Here is a 23176-nt window from a genome sequence, read left to right on the forward strand (position 1 = left end):
AAACTGGAAAAAATACAAAAAAGGAAAAAAACCAAGATGTCAAGTTTGAACCAAACAAAAAAAAGGACACAAAACAATACAATAATGACCACATTTGAAATCAGATATTTGACCAATATGACTCTGGTGATGTCTCTACAACTGAAATGGAGCCCTCCGTGTGATGTTCCCAGGCCCTGACTGGCACAGAACATTCTCACACTGGTCTACTGGCGCTGACAGGTTTGCAGTCCCCGTCTGTTTTTCTGGCTTTCAAACGTGCCGTGAGAATGTTGTGTGCTTCCTCGGGGAGTTGTCCATTACGTTAGTCTCTTCTCCTCTGCTTCAGCCCCAGCTGTGCTAGTGCCCCCTAGTGGCCTAGTTGTCGTTTGGCCCCTTCATGTTGGTGTCCAGGACGGCTGACCCAGCCGGGAGGTTGCAGGCAGAAGGGTCACAGTAGCCGTTAGGGCCGGCAGAACCAGGAGGCCCAGGGACACCGGGCTGACCGTGGATACCAGGTGGACCTCTGGCACCGTCACGCCCGTCCTTGCCATAGCCGGGCTTACCTGGCTCACCTGAAATGAGAAATAAGGCACAGGTGAGATGTGCACAATCTGCCGGTAATCTCTTCCTCCCTGCCCCCACTCTCTCTCTCTCTCTTTCTCTCTCTCTCTCTCTCTCAAATTCAAATTCAAATTCAAAGGAGCTTTATTAGCATGACTGTTTGGATACAGTGTTGCCAAAGCCAGTGTTACAGATAACACAGTCTGTCTCTCTCTCTCTTACAGCATATTGAGAACACCATACTGAGATTACAAATCAGGAGGTCCTAAAATAAGCCTGTTCGACACTAATCGATACTGACTTCTAATATCATTTAGAAGGCATACATCCTGTTCAAACGATTAAGAGGCTTCAAAATTCAAAAAATAATCATATTATCTCGTCACAGCTGAGAAAATGAAGAGGGCGAAGGGAGAGAGGCAGAGCTAGGCGCATATAAATTGCCTATTCTGGTTTGGCCACAACTGAGCTCTCCTGTGGGGAGACAGAGAATTGAGTCGGCCCCAGTGCTGTCCCTGGATTCCACCTGCCCCCCACCTCTGCGGCCGCACTGCCACAGTAGGTCCCCACCTGGACATTAACTGGAAATGAAGGCTGCACGGCTTTGTGGCATGGCACAGCGGGAGAGGCTGACTCATGGCGGTATCCCGCCACGGGCGAACGGTGACCACTCACCCCACGCCGCCTCTGCCCGTAATACGCGTCCGTCCCTTCACATTTGAGCCACGCATAGGGAATATGTGCCGCCACTTACTCGGCTGATTTCTATACCAACCCAGCTCTCCAACACACACACACACACACACACACACACACACACACACATACACAAACACACCGCGGTGCGTTCTCACGTCCACTTATAGCTCTGGTGTCCTTTATCTCTGTGGCACCCCGCCACCCGTCTCCAACATTCTAATTCCCTTCCTGAGGCTACTGACATGACTTTGCTTCGCTCACATGCTCCGTGGAGCCCAGCTTAATGGGTCTGTTTTCAATTGAATAGCAGGCACAAAGTGGCCTCCCTGAAGAGCGACTGAAGGCATTTGATTCATCAGGAAAATTGGCCTGAAACTGCCACTCTCAGTCAAGCCTCGCCTATCTCACTGCCAGTCTGTGGCATGTACTGTATGTGAACGTCAGGAAAATGTCCGCAAAGTTGTCTCAGAAGTATATCAAAAGGTTAACTGACAAAGCGGACTCACTACGTGATGTTATGTGACCAAGGGGGCTACGACATATCTGTCTGTCCATCTTTGTCCATCTGATTGGGTTTGTATGACTCCTTACCTGGTAGTCCAGGAGGTCCTGGCATGCCTTTGGGTCCTCGCACTGTGGGTCCTCGGTCACCTCTGTCTCCCAACTCACCTGAACCAGACACAAAATCATTAGAGCCCAGCCATCGCTCCAAAGCCCTACCTCACAGTAAAGGGCAGTGTTTTCCACAGGGGAGTAGGAAACACATTATTAGATGAACAGTTACCCTATACCAACCCCAGTGAACTCCGTCCTAAAGGCTTTACATCACATATCATACTATGCTGTAAAAACAGATCCCAAGTTGTTGAAGAGTCAAATTAGTCTTATTATTATAGTCTTATTATTATGTAAACAATGCACAACGTAAATGTATAGAACAATTCTGTTAATGCGGAGAGTCAAACCTTTCGGTCCTTTGCGTCCCATAAGTCCAGGAGGGCCTTTCAAGCCAGGGAGACCTCTTGCTCCTGCCTGCCCAGGGAAGCCACTGTCTCCTGGGGGACCAGGGGGACCTGGGGGTCCTGGACGACCAGGAAGGCCTGCTGCTCCTGACTCTGGCCTTCTAAGACTGGCTGCCAACTGTGCCAACTGCTCTGGAGTTTGGAAAGAGACAATGATAGGCTCAGCATGTGCTGTGGAAACACTGCAATGATAATGTGCTTTCATACACAAAACATGGAGTTATAGCGTACTCATTGTTTGAAGAGAACATTCAGACTCAGGTTCAATAATCATTACATATAAGGACACATTGGTTTTCGTGGCACTGGTGATTTATGATATTCATAGAAAAGAAACCATGTACAAAATGTGGGGATGGGTTTTCTATTGGAATCAAATGGACTATTTGGAATGGGATGCATCCCTCCACTTGATCATCCCTCCACTTGACCAGTCACTTGAATGTCCTCACAATACATCTACTCAACTAACCTCACTAATGTCAACTAGCCATAGCCCTTAAAATTCTTCCTAAAATCTTATAAGATAGATAGATAGATAGTCTTTATTGTCCCATAGGGATAATCATTTCCACACATTTACCATTACATGTTCCATGGCACAGATAATCCATATAAAAAACATTTAACATGTAACTCATATGTCCCATCCACCCATGTGACATATATCCCATCCACACAGCACAAGCATGACATACTGTATAACAAGTAACATATAATCTTCCCTTTGTAAAGTAAAGTGACTGGAATGTAGCGGACACTTTTATCCAACGTGACATGGCACATTTATGCATTTGTCAACATGCAATCAGGATTCAAACCCATACAAACAACTGTGATGCTTCACCAGGATCCCCTGTAGCACACACACCAATATGATGTCACTTCTGTAAGATGGAATCAAAACGAAATGATGGGGCACTCAGTGGCTCCTATGATTGTTGTTGGATGGGAATCTGCCTTTGCTTCCATGCTTGTTGACATGTTTACTAAATGAATAAATACGCTTGAAAATGTACTTGAAAATGAAAGTAAATATTGCTTGTGTAGAGTACGAGCATCAGTAAGCCATGAAAAATTCACTCAACTCTGGTAGTGTTGCAGCATTGGTTCCTCCCTTAAAGCAGAAAATCCTGATCATCCATGCATTGTTCATTTATCACTTCTAGTTACACTAAAGTAAATCTATTCATGGTCTAACAAATCCAAATTCAGTTTTTTCCACAGTGCTATGCTCCACTGCTTGTCAGTGAAGTTCACTTCGAGGTCTCTCAATGGACATTCATATTGTTTTTGCTTTTGGCTGAATTTGGTAGGATTCTTTTCCTTTTCTCTTTCCTCTCCTTTTTTGCACCCAGCCAGAAAGTGCAACTCTGCTGAAGGCCAAATGCATTTTTCAGGAGAGCGTGGTGATGAAAAAGTCATGAATCACACTGAAGTGGCAGCCAGTCGGTAGAGAACCAGATCTGAGACCACAACTTCAACTTCAAATCTTTTTAAAAGTGTTTTTGAAGATCACGCTGGGAGTCTGATGGCCTGTCTCATCCTGCAAATAAACAAAAAAAACAAGATGCGAGCACCCCCTTTCCTCACCCCCTCCCCCTCTCCTGATTGGCAACCGGTCATCTTGTTGTGGGGCACTTAAGGGGAGACATCAAATACAGGGCAAATCATTAAAGGACGCATCACGCATTGTGTGTAATGGAGATCTGAGCCTTACCCTGCATAACTCTCATGCAGACTTGTCGGATTTGTTGATCACTTGGCTCTTTGCCCTGCAAGTAGAAGGAAGGTTTTTACTTAACGTCTGCACAAATGTATTGCATTGTGAAACTCTATAGTTTACAAAGCAATCATAGATAGCAGATAGTCAAATACTGAATAGTTTACAAATAGATAGCAAGGTAGCACACTAAGAAAGGAAATGTGGTTGCTTTGCTTTCTAAAGGATTACACCATACTCCAACTGACAACTGACAAAGTCTGTTTGCTGTGTCTGTTGCCCAAACAAACTGGCACCTACTGCTGGCCCCTGGGACCCGCGAGGTCCTGGTGATCCCCTGTCTCCCTGCATGCCGCGCGGTCCTGGCGTACCGGCAGGCCCCTGGATGCCAGGCTGCCCGCGGGCACCCTCTGCACCCCTGTTCCCTGGCTCTCCTGGGTTTCCAGTCTGTAATGAGAGATAGCGCAAAATCAATTCGGTCTGAGAGGCCTACACAGCCAAAGACATGACAGGATTAGTGAAGGAAACAAGCTAGGATCATGCAAGCTCAATTTGGACTCCCATCAACCAACCACAAGCAAAAGATTTAGGTAAAGGAGAGTGTGAGTTCAGTTCCAAAACTGAAGGTGGCAAAGAGGAAGAAATAGATAGAAGCCACATCGACATTAAAGATTGTGAGAGGAAACGGACTGATGGATGAATAAATTTGTCTGAGGGTAAAGAGATAGGAAATGTACAAATGTGTGAAGGTGGATGCCTTGAGATTTAATTGACATTAATTAATGATGCTCTCTTAGGTGAGTATTGATGTATTACAGCGGGGCAAGGTCTGAGAGACGTGACCAGCTTGTAGAGAAGTCAGCAATGAAATGAATAAATTCAGATTTGCCAAACTAACCGCTCCTTTAGGTCCTGGTTCTCCTGTCTCGCCCTGTAATTGAGGCAAAATAAGAGCCATTTAGAGAGAGGCAGAGGTGAGAATACTCCTGCAGAAAACGACTGCCTGGAATGGATCAATCTGGAGTTGAGTCGGCTATGTCCAATCTACATCTCTAGTGCATCTGATGCCATATAAATGAGCCAAAGCTCCTTACGAGGTCTCCTTTGTCTCCTGGGGTTCCCTCCGCTCCTTGTTGTCCCTGGAAGTGAGATTTGGAAAAGTGTTGGGCACAAGAAAAGTAGCAGATTTCTCGAGTCAGACCATGGACTATGGTCTTGTTACATGTGGTGTAGCATCTATGCCAACAAGACTGCAATAATGAATGAACCATCATCTATTATGTTGGAGAGAAACAGACTCAGGCCATACCTGCTCTCCCTTCGGGCCAGGCTCGCCACCCTCGCCCTGTAAGATTCAACAGCACACTCAAAGGTTAATACAATACAATTTACAATACAAACAATAAATGGAAATAAATGTGTTTGATTAGCCAGTGTCATTGTAAAGTTTAAAAAGGCAATGTTAAAATTCAATGTAACTGATATTGTTACTGAATAAGATATTGAGACAGTGAGAAACTGGAAGGTCCAGAGAGATGTACTGGGGAAGCTATTTTAACATGAGAGGCATGGTACAAATCTACAACAAGAGCGGTGAAGAATCAAGGTATTCTCTTACTCTGTCCCCTTTCACTCCAGGAAGACCAGGAGGTCCAGGAAGTCCTGGCAAGCCGAGATCACCTTTGGGCCCCTAAAGTTCAATGAAAGGAAATTGATATATCCAATATGCAATGAACAGGAACAAATTCAACCTACTGTTTTTTTTTTTTTATCTTTGTTTCCTTGATTTTGTTTTAGGTGAGTTGTGGGAGTGTGTGTGTGTGTGTGTGTGTGTGTGTGTGTGTGTGTGTGTGTGTGTGTGTGTGTGTGTGTGTCTCATCTCCCCACTGTGGTGTGTACCTTTGATCTGTGCTCGGCTGTGTGTGGAATGCTGGGGAAACAGAGGGCTCTTTGAGAGGGGCTACCTCACAGAGAAACTCTCCCCTTACTGTGAAAATAGCTCTTCCATGGGATCTCATTTGGCCCTATTCTCTGGGGAATTCCTGCTTAGCCTGCCTGGGCCTCTACCTCCAACAGAGTATTCCTGTGCTTGTTCTCTGTGCTCCACCCGTGATTACTCTCTGTCTCTCGTTATTCTTTTATCATTCCCCTTGTTTTATTTTATTCTCTTTTTGTTTGTTTTTTTGTTGTTTTTTTTGTCGCGTGATGGCTCCTATCTTTTGAACTATGTGGATCAGTGGGGAGAAGGCTTAGCTTTCATGTACAAATGAATTATGGCCCTCTGATAGAAGTCACCTATCATTTGAGGCACGCATTGTCTGTTGGCTTGAGCTTCCTGGTGATAAGAGAAGACGTGGGAGCTTTTCCAAATCAACTAGTTTAACTCACTGTGACTACGTTTCCTCTGCAGCTAAAGCTCATTCTTTTATTGTTGCTCTCAGAGAGTCCTGAGTCACAATGACATCATGCTATGGTGTAATCCTTAACTGGATATCATGTATAGACAGGTAAAACATGGAGGTAAGACCCCACAAACTTCTTTTTACACTGTGAACAAAAATTGACCGTAGGGCATTAATTATTCCTGACACTTAAGCATGTGTTGATGTGTTGATATATGGTTTTCGTGAGCTTCGTTTTCAAGGTGTTTGTGTAATTTGTCAGCATCTGTCAGCAGCACACACACACACATACAGAAGCTAGCTGTCACTTACTCTGGCACCTAGTTTTCCAGCTGGCCCATCAGGTCCCTGCTCTCCTCGATCACCCTGTGTGACACACACACACACACACACACACACACACACACACACACACACACACACACACACACACACACACACACACACACACACACGGTGAGAAAGCGACGACCAGAATAGAAATAGCATAATTTCCATTAGGACAGCTGTTCCTCAAACAGGTGCCAGCGCGGCCCAGAAATGTAATTAAATGATAACGTTTCATGGCAGGAAATGAAAGTAAAACATACGGGCTCTCCAATGGGTCCGATCGGGCCGAGCTCTCCTTGTTCTCCTCGCTCGCCCTGGAAGAAGGTAAAAGAGACAATGGCAGTGTAATGGCGTGCGAACACCGTAAGCGTGCCGTTATTGGTGACGAATGACCAGCTAAGGGCTTATCTACTCACTTGTTTACCGGCAGAGCCCATTGTCCCGAGGAGACCAGGGTCTCCAGAGCTGCCCTGTGGAATAAAAGCAATTGTCTGGGTTTCTTTTCTCTCTCTTCAATCACAAGAGTATTTATATGGAAATACCTGCAGAAAGTGCTTTCTTAAAAGGTCAGATTGAGTTTGTTCCCAGAGGTTTTAATTCATAACATTTGTGTCTTTGTGTCTATGTTGTAATGAATGCTAATAGAGAATTCATGAAAACCACCCTAAAGATATCAGTCAAAGAAGAATAAGTTTTAAACTAAGTTTTCTACACCATCAACTGTTTTATGAAACAGCATAAACTATGACATAGCGCAGCCACCCCCGTACCAAGGCAGGATGCAGCCCATTAGACTTTGATTTGAGTCTGTAAACATCTTACAGTGCAACACTCACCTTCTCTCCACCCATGCCCTTGGGTCCAGGTATGCCAGGTAAACCCTACAGAAGGGGAAACAACAAACAGCTCGCGTTCAACTGTTTCCCTCCTACTCCCGCACACAACAACATTGTTTAGCAGCATCCCACCACTTCACCGAGATCAAAGCAGACCTCTTTGATGACGCCTCGAAAAAAGCCTTTGAAGGCATGCAGCCATTGCACCAAGGTGCAGGCTAAAAGTTCACCGTTTCACTATCCCACACAAACAGGAAAGGAGAAAAAAAAAGTCAAAAGCTCAGGAACACTTTCCTGTACGCTGTTTGGAGCATGTCGGTATATATTTCATTTTAAACGCAAGGTATTTGCTCATTTTGTTTGCTAGAAATGTTATGTTGTTCATTTGCAACATCATCCTGTGCCAGCAAAGTGGGTACCTGTCAAGAGGGGCTTAGCACATGTTCTAGTCTCCAGCAAACATCACTCAGAAACCACCACTTGCGTACCACTCGAGAACTCAAATGCATCATGTTTTCCTCAGAAGTCTACTGTTTATTGCATTTTCCTGCTTTGATGAGGGTTTGCTGAATAAAATGTGTGTTGTGGAGGGGGACAATTCAGAGAAGCTGTTGGATGTCATTCAAGGACACAGCCCATAAGGTAACTCCAGTGTGACAGGGGAGAAATATGTTTCCTACATTCCCTTGAGGCTATTGTTTTGGGCTGTGCCTTCATGAATTGTATATAAACAAAAACAGTCTACCCCCATAGCAATCGACTACTCGCTTTTCATGTCTGAATGCACTGCAGAATCACATTGATTCATAGTGGCACTATAAAGTAACATTCATATGCAGATATGATGCTGTTTTTGGAAGACAGGGTCCTTAGTGCTGCAGGGATGTGTATAATCCTACAATCATAATTCTGCTGAGTAATATAATACGCATAACACACAACTGAGCAGGAATCAAACACTCAACCTATATCTCATGCACAACATTGCTGAGGAAGAACACCTGTCATACTTACAGGAAGTCCCTGGAGCCCGACCTCGCCAGGAGAACCAGGTTTACCTGAGCTGCCCTGCACAATGAAACAGATGGAGTGAGACGTCTGAGGTTCACAGCCCGGCTTCACACATAGAGAATAACTGCATGTGGTGCATTAATGAGATTCCTACCTTTGAACCTGGCATACCAGGAATGCCCTCACGGCCATCCACGCCAGGCAGGCCCTAGAAGAAAAGATGACCAGCATTACAGGAGAAAAACAGAACTATTGCGGTGACAACAAGACTCTGGTGAGATATTAGCAAACTATCACATTAAGAGAACATTAGACTTACTGAATCACCCTTTGGTCCTGGAAGGCCAGTGATGCCCCTTGAACCTTGACCACCCTGGAGTGCAATGAGAGCAGAAAATTAAGCCACCAAAAATCAACCTGCGTGTAAAGAACAGTCAACTACAGTAAGAGCTGAAGGAGCTGGTGCTTAATGATGAGGTCTTACTTGCTCTCCCTTGGGACCCCTCTCACCCATCACTCCTCTCTGGCCCATGTCACCCTAAAATGAAAACAATGGTTGTTATATAGACCCTTTCATCAATAAAAACAAAAACAATGCTTGAACTTTCTATTTGGGCCCGAATCTACTTCCTCTGCATTAAGATAACATATGGAATGTTAAAAAGGAAGTCTTGTGGGGCCAACTATGATGCTGATAATGGAACTCTCCTGAAAGGGTCCATACAGACTATACCGTATATACCATACACTGTATATACATTATCATAAATATAACATATATTTTTGTATACATAAATACACATAACATTTAACCAAAACAATTATTTTATACTCTTTTCTCCTCAATTATTTTATGACTATATGATTTAAGTTCCTGCAAATGTTTTTGCAAATATTTTGCTGCTAACTTTTCTTCACAATATGTTCAACCAAAGCAAAGCATTGATAAAGCCAAGCGCTGTCACTAGCATTCTAAAAAATAATGTCACTGTTTCTGGCTGACACCAACGGCTCACTTCCAAAACATGGATTAAACTGTACAACAGCCCTAGGCCTTTGACTTCCCCATCCGGGAAACAGCCTTCTGAGGATTATTTTGTGCCTGAGAGTCACTTTCTTCTGTCTGTCACAGATGAGTACAGTGTGGTGGCTGGTGCAGGGACTTAGTCATGGAGCCGTAAGGTTAATCTGGCGCGTGGGACTTACAGTGGCCCCCTGGACGCCCTGCAAACCTGGGTCTCCGTCATGGCCTCGAGCTCCCTGCAAGAAGGAGAATAATAATAGTACAAAATAAATGAATACATAAATAAATAAAAACATTATAATGGTGTCCCCGTCCACTGGCATTAACAATAAATAAATAAACATAACAAAACGAAAGGCACAGCGCCCGAGAGCAGCCGCGGGATGCTGTTTGTCATGCTTATGCGGTGCTCCTCGGAGCCTCTGGGGTGGAAGGTACGCCACTCCTTACCATTTCTCCTTTGGGTCCCATCATTCCCGTTGACCCCCGGATCCCCTGTGACCCCTGCAATGAGACCGAGACAGCACAAGCTGTTAAAGGCCATCGCTGGCAGTTCCTGTTCACTACCCTCTCAGTCTGAGGGGAGCCTTCAGGACAAGATGGAGTGTATCTGGCATTGCTCTGCAATCTGACAACTATTGTTAATCTTAATCCCCGCAAGCGAGATGAGTATGATTGTTCAACTCTTAAAATCCTGCCAGGGCCCTAGGTAGGCTGCAATGTGTAATTGTTTAATGTTACTGCTGTAGCTGGACAATGTGTGTGTATATTCTGGAGGTATGCTGTATATTGTATGCTGTGTGTTATATATGGTCTCCTACAGTATGCTAAGTGCTGTAACAATGCACATTTCTCCTTTGGGAGACAATTAAAGGTTTTCTTATCTTAACTGTGAAGCTGATATATGTATAGCTGGTATTTCAGTATCATGTTGGAAACTTAATATGTAACATTGGTTTCATGTACTTCTACAAACTACCACTGCCTCTTCCGTGACAAATTCTTTCTCTATTTGTCTATGGCAGATCTTGATTTAAAGCCATTTCCAATACTGATATGGACTCTAATCGCAGCCAAATCAATCCAGGTTGAAACAAAGCACGATGCCTCACCATAGGCCCTTGGGCTCCGACTTCACCAGATGCTCCCTGGTCTCCCTCTTCTCCCTGTGGGAATAACGATCACACATTAGCCATCCATTATCAGTGGGTGCCATCTTGACCAGTGAAGTGAGAACATTCAGAAGTTCCCTCTTTATCTCGTTAGTGATGGGTAATGCATTCAGGGTCCACGAGCCACTTGAACAAGAGCTGGTTGTCATGGCAATAATAAACAGGCACTGATTCCCATCGCTGATTAAGTTATTCATGTGAAGTAGAAGATACCATTGTGTACTTAGAGGAGTTCAGCTTAGCACTGAAAGCAATCTCATCATTCATATCAGTCTGTATTATCGAAAGTAGCCAGTGTAGATATGGCCTGGCCATGGGCACTATGTGATGGTGCACTTCTCCAATTAGCTTTTTCATTGCTTAGATACTAATAGATAACCCGATGGCTATCACGCCTAGTCTATCATTTTATTCATTGAATTGACTGTAATTGCAAATAGTGATTTAAAACAAGCATGAACTGATTTGATCTGCATGAAGCATGAACTGATCTGATTTTTCCATTAAAGGAAGTGGGAAGGAAAATGGTTGAATGTATTCAGTGAGCATGTACTGCCACTGACATTACAGCATGCAGTGCATTTGCACATTAGCCATGCCACTTACATAGTTAACAATCACATGAATCATGCCTATATATCAGTGGCTCTGAAAGAGTGGGGAGTAGAGACATGACCTGGTGCGCGATGAACAATTTGTCTTTTTTAATCTTGATTAATGTCTTTGTTTTTTTTACACTGAATATCAAACATTCAAAACAAAATAGCCACACAAACACAGGCGATATAAACAGGTCACATATAAATTAGATTAGATTCAAGGGACCGAGATGGGAAATGTAACATGGAACCACAAAGCAAAACTAATATTTTAATGTTACTGTTTTGCTGGGGTGATGAGGTCAGGTGGGGAATTCCCCACCTCCAAATTGGGGAATGACAGAAAACATACTCAGTACCACTGATTTATATGAAAGTTTACAGGACAATAAATGTTTTATAAGTGAATAATATGCTTCTTGGGAGCTGATTCCATGCACAGCATGTGTGCTAAAAAGCCAAACATAATGCTGTTGTGGAATGGTGGGCAAAGTGCAGAGTTTGTCAAAAAGTAAAGTTCTTGTGCATGAACTATATCTATCGTGTGGCCATGTGGAAGCACTGAGCCAAATCATCAGTGTTTGTGTTTTAATGTCTTGCATATGGTGTTACATTAACAATTTTGCCCAGTTACCAAATAAGCTTTAGTTAGACTTAAAACTTTGCACTTTGCACCATCATTCCAATAATGCCCATAATGCCATAATGCCAGAGCCAGCTCTGCACTTGCCCTGTGTCCTTGTTTTCCAGGCTCCTCGACAGAAATCACACTGTGTGTGTGTGTGTGTGTGTGTGTGCATGTGTGTGTGTGTGTGTGTGTCTAATGTAACCCAAGTTAATTCAAATAAGGGCCCATAATCTCAGAGCCAGCTCTGCACTTGCCTTGTGTCCTTGTTTTCCAGGCTCCCCAGCCTCACCCTTCACACCTTTGTGACCCTGTAGAAAATAGCAAGCACTTGATACGTACAAACAAGCATGCTGAACAAGCATGATATACCACTGTGGGCATCAGACATACAGCTGAGGGTCAAAGAGTGAAACCTGAAACACAGGTACCGTAAATATGACCTCTTACAAGTATGAGCACAAGTAGAACATTTTACAAGTGCCGGAGAACATTTACATTATGCAAATGTATCTTAACTATGCAAACCGCAGCAACACATAACTTGAGATGTCTGCTGTGCATCATCGGGGGATTAAACTGACCTTCATCCCTGGAAGGCCCGGGTGGCCAGGTGCCCCAGGTGGGCAGGCATTGGCGCACTGCAGGACGGAAAACAGGGATTAAAGCAAAGAACATTTCAGAACAATTTCTGAATACACCTATATGAAGTCTGAACCCCACACAGTATTTCCTACTGAAATGTTTCACTGTTACAACGCTGTTGGCTGAACCACCATTATGGTGCATTAGGACACACTGAATGAACTGCATGCATCCGTGAATACATTGTATTTATTTCTGCATCAACCAAATGAAGGCTCATTAATATTGCATTTATATATTTATCTATTTAACTTTTCTTTCAAATATATTAGCATTTTAATGAACACAGAAATACTGTCTTAATAACCCCCACTGGATGTCTAAACACTTTACACAGAAAATGTTAATTAAAGTTAACTTTTAAAGTGCCTCTTCATTCTATCGTAATGTTTTAAATGGCCTGCCCTGCAGGTAAAACACATCCCATTTAGACATTGGTCTTGGGATGTCAATAGTAGGCTACTTTTCTGCACTGCCTGGTAACCCTTAAGAAGCACCATAAGCTTCATACATGGCATCTGCTCTTGCTTCATATCTATAAGAGTGCATAGATCTTGTAATAATTCCATAGTTCTTACCAACTCCATTGTGCCACCCAACGCACCAGCTGCTCCCTAAAAACAAAGAAAATGTTGTTTTCTATCATCCAATGCGGCAAAATCACACAGTTGTGGTCATGAGCAGACTACAAACAGCCCCTATTAAGTGGCAAAATTCTAAATCCCAGCTATTTTAACCACATGTTTTGAGAAAACAAAAATCCCATTTCACAACAGTAATCACCTCAAACGCATGCATGAACCTGGAGACTAGAATACAAGTGTAAATGGCAAACACCGCTGCCATGCACACAGCGATGACACTGTTTCTTTCAGACACGCTGTGAAATCCCTGAAAGGTCAAGGAAGGGTCATCTTGTCAGGGCACAGGGTAAATACTCACTCTGGGTCCAGTAGGTCCCCTGGGTCCAGAAGGCCCTCGCACGCCCATAGATCCCTAAGGTATAGCACATCACAATCGATTAATCGCAGAACAATTCACCAGAATGTATGTTAATGTCTCCAACAGAGAACAGCTCAAGACAGGCCTGTCGAGGTATATCAGTCTCTAGTTTCATTACTTCATGCAGATGGCATTGATAATATTATGCTATAGTTTTCAATCTTATTTCAGTTCTTGCTCTATTTTCCTGGTATAGGCGATACTAAGAGACAAATGAAGCCTCCCTCACACACAATCATAGATTCTCTCAGGTCTGCACCACTAGGCAACTATGTGAACCAGGCCCAAGCATGTCAATACTTTGGAGTGGGATGACAAGCTGTATTCCCACTGCTTCAGTGGACCCGTGGTCAGTGGGCAGCCAATGAAGCTGCAGGGTAGGTCACAGATAGATAGATAGACTTTATTGATCCTCAAGGGGAAATTCATGGCCTAGTGGCTAAAGAGCTGAACAAGCATGCAGTAGCCAAAAAAGTTCAATTCCGGGCTGCTACCATTGAGTCCTTGAGAAAGCCATTTAACCCCGAGTTACTTTGGGGAGACTGCCACTTGTAAGTCGCTTTGGATGAAAGCATCCGCCAAATGAATAAGTAAGTAAGACTAATAACATATGAATATTCACTAATGCTTAGCTAATCAGCTAATATTTCTAAAGGATAAAAGGTAAAACAGAGGACACTCATTTCATAATGGAAGCCTTTGTATTGGAAAAGGCTTGTTCAAGTACACCTGTGCTGGCACACATACTGTATCATCCAATGACAGGGATTAAATTGTGTCTTGAATTTGGCCAGTTAGGTCACCAGTCGGGCCAACATGTCATCAGCATTACACTCCAATAGTCCTAAATTACAGTAACTGTGCGCTGTTAAAGAATGTGTGCATTATTTGTCTGTTACTGTTAAAGGCTATGTGCATTAGCTGTATGTTACTGTTAAAGGTTATGTGCATTAGCTGTCTATACTGTATGTCCTGTGTCTTTGTCCTGATGCTGCTAGATGTTTATGTGTTGACATAGTAAAACAAAAGATGACCAGTACAAAAGATGACCAGTACTTACGGGAGCTCCGATTTTGCCCAATTCACCAGGAAGGCCTCCTGGCCCTGGTGGTCCCTGTTTGAAAGCACGGTGAATGCAAGTGAGTAACTCAATGACACCATGTGACACCATTGACCCCACATACTCTGACAGTGTCAGTTTTCAATCCAGTATACTTACAGGGGGTCCATCTGGGCCAATACCCTGTGGATGACATAATTTTGAACACTTTACAATACAGTCATTATAACTATTGAACAATGATTTCATATAAAGCACAACACAGGCATTTAAATATATGTCTTTTCACTTACAGATAAGCCGCGAGGTCCAGGTTTGCCAGGTTCTCCCTGAAACAGAGCAAAATCATTGGTCAGCTTCCCATTGACCTCCACTCTCATGCAAGAGAAGTCAACCACATTTTGGGGAGCCTCACTGCTACCCAATTTAAAGCATTACCACTGGAATGCTGACATCTGTCAGAAGATCAAAGCCTCTCAGACTAAAGCCTTTGCGTGCCAGTGCAGCTGAAACCCTATTTGTGAGTGGGTAAGCCTGTTGTGATTTGTCATTACTATTTGCAGAGAGAATACATCTTAATAGGAAACATAATTAAGGCCCTTCTTGTGACACAGTATTCTACAAGATACCGTATCTTACAGGTAAAGTAATCAGGTGCTGGCTGGATCCCACCTCTGTCAGTGCACCTACGCTGCCATACGTACACACTGGCCCACTGGTTGTTAGCTTAATAAGGGCTGATGCTGAGAGCCCTGCTACCCATGGAGATTATGGGGGTACACAGGCAGGATTAAGGCTTATTGGTCACGAGGAATTGCTCTGCACAATGCATTTCCCAGAATAGTGGCTGTGCCCGTGCCCGAGCAGAGCTACCACAACAGCAACTGCAGCAGCAGCAGACAACAGGTTGGCCGCTTGCCACCGGTCTCTCAGGCAGAAAGAAGCTGAGTAGCGTCTCATTAGGCAGTCACCTTCTGTCCGGCAGGGCCGTCTGGTCCGGCGTCTCCAACAGGGCCGGTCAATCCCTGGATGAAAACAGAGAAAGATGAGGGGCGTTAACTAATTAATCATAACAAGGCGAAGATCAACCGGGGCCAGACTATCGACGTTCTGTTTCCATGCTCCTTAACAAACAAAAAAGTAGCATTCAAAGGACTGTCTCTACGGGAATGGGGGGGGGGGGGGGGGGGGAATGATTGCTGTTGCTGCATTGTGAGACTGACAGAGTAATCAGCTCTGGATTGTAACGCTATTAGATTCTCATTGAAGCTCTGCTGTTGTGTGTAGGTCAAACTGGGTATACTCCACAAGCTCAATACTCTCATTTATTAACTTTATGTGCTTAGACAACTTCATTAAATTACAGATTCAAACTAATTAGACCATACTACTGAATTCTGGTGAATAATGCAAACAACAGCAATAATAATAATGATAATCAACAACAACAAAAATAGCCAATAACGACAATAATGATAACAATCATCATCATTAACAACAACAATATCCAAAATAGGATAGACATCATGTGATCTGGCATGTTCTCACACTCGTCCTTAGGGAGCATGGGGCATATATAATTAACATGCAGGCTCCACCCACCTACAGTAAAACTGACAGGTCATGTTCAAATAGGTCACATTTACTCTGCACCGAGCCACTGGTAAGAGAAGCTCCAAAGCGAGATTCATATGGCTTTATTTAAAACACTCTGGGCCCCAATTCAAATGATGGGCAAAGTGCAGTGTCAGTGAATGAGCAAAGTGTCTCATGCAGGAAGTAAAGTTATCATGTAGTCTTTAGAAGCACTGAGCTCACCCACCAATGTCTGTGCTTAGGATCTTGCTCATGGTTTTATATTATATTATAATTATCAAATTATAAGTTAAATTATAAATTAGCATATTGATTTTGCCTAGTTATTAAATTAACGTTAGTTAGACTGTGGACTTTGCACATTGTACATCATTTAAATTACAGCCCTTGGACTCCATGCAATGGTCTTAAAAGAAAAACTTAATTAATTAAGGGCCCTGATACTATAGCTGCTCATTTGGTCTGGGATCCTACAGCAGGTATTTTGACAGACTTTCAAAGCCAGACTGCCTCGGACTCCTGAGACTGCTGCTGACAGACAGGCTGCATTCCAGCCCACTGTCTCAAACAAACCCCCATTCACGGCCATCATTCCACACCAGCTTGAGGATTCTCAACAGGAGGGACTCACTGACCAAAAGGGCCAGCCAAGATATACACTCACATTGTGGAGCCCAAGAGAAACGCTGGGGGAAGGCAAAACACCACCTTACAGAGCGGATCAAAGGGCCTTTGGCAACACGAATGACATTACTATTCACAAGGATATAGAATACGGGGCTCTGCTGCTGCTGTTGCACTAACCAACTGCAGACCCAAGCTAAAAATATGTTGAATAAAAGATGGTATTTTTGCTTGCAAATGAAAGGATCCATGCCTGTGCTCCTCTGTTAGGCCAACTATCCAGCTCCAATGTGGACTCTTCCTCTGGTGAGGAGGCACTTAGCATCATAATGATCCTGTTTTCCTAACCCAACCCAGGCTTCCATTTTCACAAGGATCAGCATTTAATTAAGTCCAGGCTGCAGCTTCCCCCACTCAAACAAAAAGACTGTTGTCTACAAAGGGAAAACTCTTCAAGGATTCTTTACCTTAAGGTCCACCTCCAAAAATTCTCAGCATTTTTTTGACCTCCTAGAAAGAACCACCCGAGGCACATCACAATACACCTCAATATGCCCCCAGGGGAGGGGACATCAAGTTCAATCTTGGGCCAAATTTGCAAATGAGACAATTTTGCATAATGAGCACTGACAGCTCACTGTCAGCTCTCTTGGACAATTCTGTCTCAGTGGCACCATCTAGCAGCTGGAATAACAGCCAACAATCCCCCATATCACACATTCAGACTACTCACGTCAGCTCCAGGCAGCCCGGGGAGACCTGCAGAGCCTGGTTTACCGCCATCTCCATTGGGGCCCTGCAAAAGCATTGTTTGAATGGCCCAGTTAATAACGACCCAATATTGACAATACAACTGAATAGAATATGAAAGAATAATCAAAACAGGAAATGGTGCTTACAGGTGGGCCATCTTCACCATCATCCCCTCTATCCCCCTAAAATAGAAGGCATGGTTATAAACGTGCAATATTCATCCACAAAGAATTACATGAGTACCAACAATACCCTATTTGAAGCTATAATATCATGTGTTTGGCTTTTAAAACAGGGGTGTGTCCTTTCCCCCCACATTCAGGTCATGCCCTCCGTAACTTAAGACCGAAGGATGGAGGAGCTCTATTCTTCCTTTACAAGAGGCATCAGTGAACTTACAGCAATGCCATCGATTCCAGGGACTCCGGCAGGACCTGCTGGACCAGCGGGGCCCCCATTTCTCTATTGAAAAAGAAAAGAGATTGCACATTTGTTTATTATATTGTTGTAGAATAAAGCACATGTGCTCCAGTACACATATGTATTTCATAGCATTAGTATACAATTGTTAAGGATGTTAATTGATAAGTTAATGTCTACACTTCCAACTGGTATAGTCTATTCTGGCATAATTCTCTTCATTATTGTCTAATGCAATAATCACACACAGGTGCCTTTAAAACCCATATGCTGCTCATATGCTGCTATACTGCCACAGGTGTATGCAAGAAATAGGCTACAGAATAGTCTTTCACGCTGTCTACAACACACATCCATGCGCTGGGGCAGGTGTTTCAACATGTGCAATCTGTACAATACAATGTTATGCTGTAGAGAGACGTATGCATGACAAAGCAATCTCATTTTAACTGGACATGCAATAAAGTAAATTAGGAAAGACTAGCAATCCAAAACGCCCGAGGCTCACCTCAAATCCCGCTTCGGTTATCTGTAAGGGAATGCATACAAAGAAAGAGCAAACTTACTTGAGCGGAGCAAATCAGAATTATCCCCAACAAAAGCACCCAAAACGGCCCGCGACAATCCATGGCGCAGGCCATGGTCTCTCCCTCTGGCTAGAAAGGCGAAAAAACTCCGCTTTCTGGAATTAGTTGGGTTGCCGGACCCCCTGACGAAGCGACCCAACTAAATCCGTTTCAACACACTGAACGAAAAGAGATACCATAACTCTGTAAGGCTCATGTTTATTCATGACTCAAGGTTTGAATGGGAAGCGATTGGAGGACTGAAAGAATGTAGGAGGGTGAAAACAAAGACGAGTCATGGGGCAGATTTAAAAGATGAGCGGGAATTCTTCCATAGTTGTGGAATTCACACTGGTCACTAAGGTTTTAAATAAAACTGTAAGCTATTGTTCTTTTTCATGTCAGAATGTCATGGCATGGCGTGGCTAATAGTTCACAAGACAATGAAGCATATTATTCATTCAAGACATCACTAATGCAAACAAAGTTGTGAGGTGAAATTAAATCTTACCGATGCCTGCGCTGGAAGATCGTTACATGCTTCTCTTTGAGCGCGCGTAATGTCGCAGTGTATCAGCATGGATTGTAACTCAAACTGTGGAGAAAACGCAAACAATGGGTTTAAGTCATGGCTTTCTCTACTGTACCCTACATTTAACCTAAATAGAGTGCCTCGTAGTCTGATTGCTGTTATTACTAATGAGAAATGTAACATTTTCATTTTTAACAGTGTCTATGTCATTAAAATACATCTGACCACTAACATGTGGCTTATTCATAAGGCAATTAATTAATTAAACTCAACTTTCTTTACAGCATAATAGTGAATGCAGGGGGGAAAAGATCGTAGGCCCCGACTGTCAAGAGGGCAGTCACTCGACTGGAACTACCATGTTACAATTCCCACTTACCTGTAGAAAGGGGTTAAACCAAGCAGAGGGATTCCATTCAAAGACAGCATAGGCTATACTGCTGGTTTTAGTTTTCACCATAAATTTGAATCCAGATTGAGGGCTATTTATGACTCAATCATTTATATCAGGTGAAAGATCTGGGCAAATTTGTACTGGCACTTACGTTAGAAATGAATGAGACTTATGTTCCAAGTTATGGAATTTAAACATAGGCCTACAGTGTCTGTCATATGACTGATGTATTACAAAGCAACATGCAACTCAGCTCACCGGGACAGCAATGGCGGGTCGGTCCTTCAATTTTCCAATGTGGGTAAAGCCATCCAAATTAACCTTGTTTCTTGCAAACACATTTTTGGTGTCGACAATGATGCAATCTACGGTCAAGGTCACTGAGCCCTTTTTCACCACCAGGAAGAGTTTGTGCCACTTTGAGTTAAAGAGGAACGGTAGGTTTGAGAACACGACGGTTTGTCTTTTACCGATGGCTGAATAAATGAATTCCAATGACATAAGTTCTCCATTCAAATTAACAGCCAACTGTTCGTTCCCATTTAGGTCCAACATCTGCCATATATTCCAGTTTTTGTTCAGGGTCGCAGCGGTCATCCGAAAAATTGCCTGAAATGCAAATTCATCCGGCAGGCCCAAAGGATATGCTGATCTGAAAAGGGAAAGGGTAGAGGCCTGTCATTAAGTAGGCCTAGACATATTCGGTGTTGTTATGTGTTAGCTGTTGTAGGTAAGATAAAGATAACTGATGACATTTCTCAGGTTTGTTTTGGTTATCATTGAAAAATGTGAATAATGTGAATTAATGTGAATCTTTTACTTCAGGACCATGGACAGGGTCAAGTACCGTTACTGAACGGTAGGCGTCGACTCATCAGAGTAAGGAAATAAATCGTGCGGGAAGTGGTCTTGGGCGTAGATTTGAAGACGTGGCCTTGAGCTTGAATGACCTGCTCTGAGAGTCATTGACCTACCTGGTGTTGATCCGAAAATTGAATTCTGGGCCTATTCTAAACGCGGCTTGTTGAGGCGTAGATCCAACCACCTTTTTGACTGTTCCGCGTCTTGCCAGTTCAGCGATGTGAAATTGTGACATTACATAAAATCCTATTAGAAACGAAACACAACCAAAGCATCAAATCGGCACATTTCTTGTAAAGAAATGCAAAACTATTCGAGATGGTGGTGTTTAAAAACTTAGCTTACCTGGGAATTGTGCTTCTCCGACCTGTGTTTGCGGACACATTGTCTGCTCAATTTGAACATTGCCAGCTGAGAAAGGCACCCCTGCACAGAAAAAAAATCATTCAGTGTGTGTGTGTGTGTGTGTGTGTGTGTGTGTGTCTAAGCTACTGCAAGGTTGCTTTTGTCAACACTCAATTGCTGGGTTGCAGGAAAACCATGTTGACAGTGGGAACACTAAAATCAACCTCTGTTTGAAGAGCTGTGCTGGGCAACTTGTTGAATAAACAGTGAGTCTTAAAGCTGCGATAATAGTTTGATGCTCGGTTGGGGCATGCAGGCCAATAGTAGGCTACTATACAATTGATTGCTGACAGCCAAAAGTTTCATTTGGACAAGCAGTCCCTTCTACATTACCTACAAGCAAACAGTGAGGTTTGCCTTAACTGTAAACCTCAAGATTAGAAGCTCTCGTGCATCACAATCGGAGTGAAATTACATATTTGCACTTACGCTGTGCGTGCAGTCCAGTGCAGATACAGCGAGGAATCACGTTGCACAAAATGAATAGAAGAACTCCCCTTTGAGGAGTGGAAGAAAGAAAAGTCTTTATCACGAGAGGCTTTATTGCATTTTCTTTTAAATTACTGTAAGAATCGGTGATCTGATTGTAATTTCAAATGACTGTAAAAAGTTGTGATCTGATTGTCATCTCATTAATAAAAATGTAATCTCATGGGAAATGTTAATAGCCTACTAGAATGGGTTTGGCCTAGACTATCCTTTACAAAAAGTTTATAACCTGAAATGCCTAAACATAACTTTGTCTAACAGAAATATTTGCTAGAAAGCATAACACATTGCATGACCATGACCGAGTAGGCCTACCTGGTTCTGCACACGCCGGCTTCTGGGGTCATATTTTCTCGGAGGATGGAATTCTTTGCTGCCTCTGTGCATCACACACTGCTCACCTTTGTGGTCTGTCTTGGCTCAAGACAATGATACCCATCAGACTTTGCCTGTCTTATTGTGGGGCGTGAGCCTCGCCTGATAGGCTACGTCACATCCTTACCTCATCAACAAGCAATGGCCTGAAACAGTTTACCTTGTCCATTGCCTAATTTAGGCTTCCCTATAAGGACTGTTCTGCTGGCCTAGTAGCCTAGTGTCATCAAGAACTGTAGCCATTTAACCAATGTCGTTGTCTCCATAATACCCAAACAAAACATTCCAATTGAAAATAGCCAGGCAATAGTTTAGCTAGCCTATACAAAAGGGTAGCCGTGCAAACAAAACACCTTCCTCCCTCAACGGGTCAGCTATTTGCAGTGCTCAGATGCAAAGGCCAAATAAGTATAAGTAAGTATAAGTATATAGGCTACTCTTTTGATCCCGTGAGGGAAATTTGGTCTCTGCATTTATCCCAATCCGTGAATTAGTAAAACACACACAGCACACAGTTTGGTGAAGCACACACTAATTCCGGTGCAGTGAGCTGCCTGCATCAACAGCGGCACCCGGGTTAGGTGCCTTGCTCAAGGGCACTTCAGCCGTGCCTACTGGTCGAAGTTCGAACCGGCAACCCTCCGGTTACAGGTCCGAAGTGCTAACCGGTAGGCCACGGCTGCCCACGGTGAGCTGTGTCAGGATGGAAACACATTTGAAAAATATATGGAAATACCCAATAATGTGTACAAACTAAAAATATATAGCCTATTTACTTGATGAACGTTAAAGACCTTGGTACCGGCTTATTCATGCCATTTCTTTTTTATATATATAAGTCGTAGGCTACACTAAAGCGGATAGAATTGTTCTGTCCACTGGATGTCGCTCTTGCATTACAACAGAATTCAATATAGGTTCGATTCTGGAGTGTACGATCATTTCAGGCCTAAAAGGATTTACTAGGCAAGTCTTGCCTTTGGTTGCTAGGAAAATCTTTAAATGTGATAGACAAAAATACTTTTAGCTTATTCTTAAGTTTAACAAGGGTAGCCTAATCAAGGTCTTAATCTGAAAGGATATTGTGGGTACCTGATATCCTTCCCAACTGTTGAGATCTGGAGCGCCACTTACATCAAAACAAATCAACATGCGGCCTAGGCCTACTGCTTTGTCTTTAACGGGCCATGCACTTTTTACTCCTTAACTTAAGCGCATATGTCTAGGACTAGGTCTTGGTGACCCACCAAATAGGATACATTTGGGCCATAGGCTACAGTCCTGTTGTCTAACGTTGATAAAAAATAATAATAATTATATATTAAAAAAAAAAATCACCTAATGAAGGTGGTCCATTGCTGCTTTTGGTGCGAACCATGAGCAGAAGGCAACGTAGCAACAGCAATTATAACAGAGCCGTTTTCAAGCAACAACTTAATTCAATGAGACATCTTTAATTCATTGCGAA

General features: G+C 43.2%; 1 protein-coding gene across 2 annotated transcripts; it reads right to left on the reverse strand.

Annotated features, from left to right (window-relative positions):
* Positions 1-7: 7 nt before the first annotated feature.
* On the reverse strand, positions 8-21754 carry col9a1b (collagen, type IX, alpha 1b). Of its 2 annotated transcripts, XM_042066628.1 has the most exons (38): positions 21649-21754; positions 21274-21341; positions 20785-20865; positions 20553-20685; positions 19837-20230; positions 19164-19247; positions 18595-18615; positions 18066-18128; positions 17813-17848; positions 17647-17709; positions 15665-15718; positions 14987-15022; positions 14853-14876; positions 14694-14747; positions 13574-13627; positions 13210-13245; positions 12571-12627; positions 12244-12297; positions 10703-10756; positions 10041-10094; positions 9773-9826; positions 9051-9104; positions 8886-8939; positions 8721-8774; positions 8570-8623; positions 7556-7600; positions 7136-7189; positions 6980-7033; positions 6702-6755; positions 5606-5677; positions 5297-5332; positions 5082-5126; positions 4886-4918; positions 4288-4434; positions 3985-4039; positions 2208-2396; positions 1834-1911; positions 8-554 (listed from the first exon to the last, which is right to left on the reverse strand). In XM_042066628.1, exons 1-38 carry the CDS (start codon positions 21678-21680, stop codon positions 358-360), a joined length of 2781 nt encoding a protein of 926 aa, XP_041922562.1. In that variant the 5' UTR covers positions 21681-21754; the 3' UTR covers positions 8-357. The 2 variants fall into 2 exon arrangements, with proteins under 2 accessions (XP_041922562.1, XP_041922563.1); XM_042066629.1 differs by lacking the exons at positions 18595-18615; positions 19164-19247; positions 19837-20230; ... (2 more) ...; positions 21274-21341; positions 21649-21754 and adding an exon at positions 18653-18822.
* Between the last annotated feature and the right edge of the window lie 1422 nt (positions 21755-23176).

This window comes from Alosa sapidissima, chromosome 16 (genome assembly GCF_018492685.1).
Source record: "Alosa sapidissima isolate fAloSap1 chromosome 16, fAloSap1.pri, whole genome shotgun sequence".
Lineage (NCBI taxonomy): Eukaryota > Metazoa > Chordata > Actinopteri > Clupeiformes > Clupeidae > Alosa > Alosa sapidissima.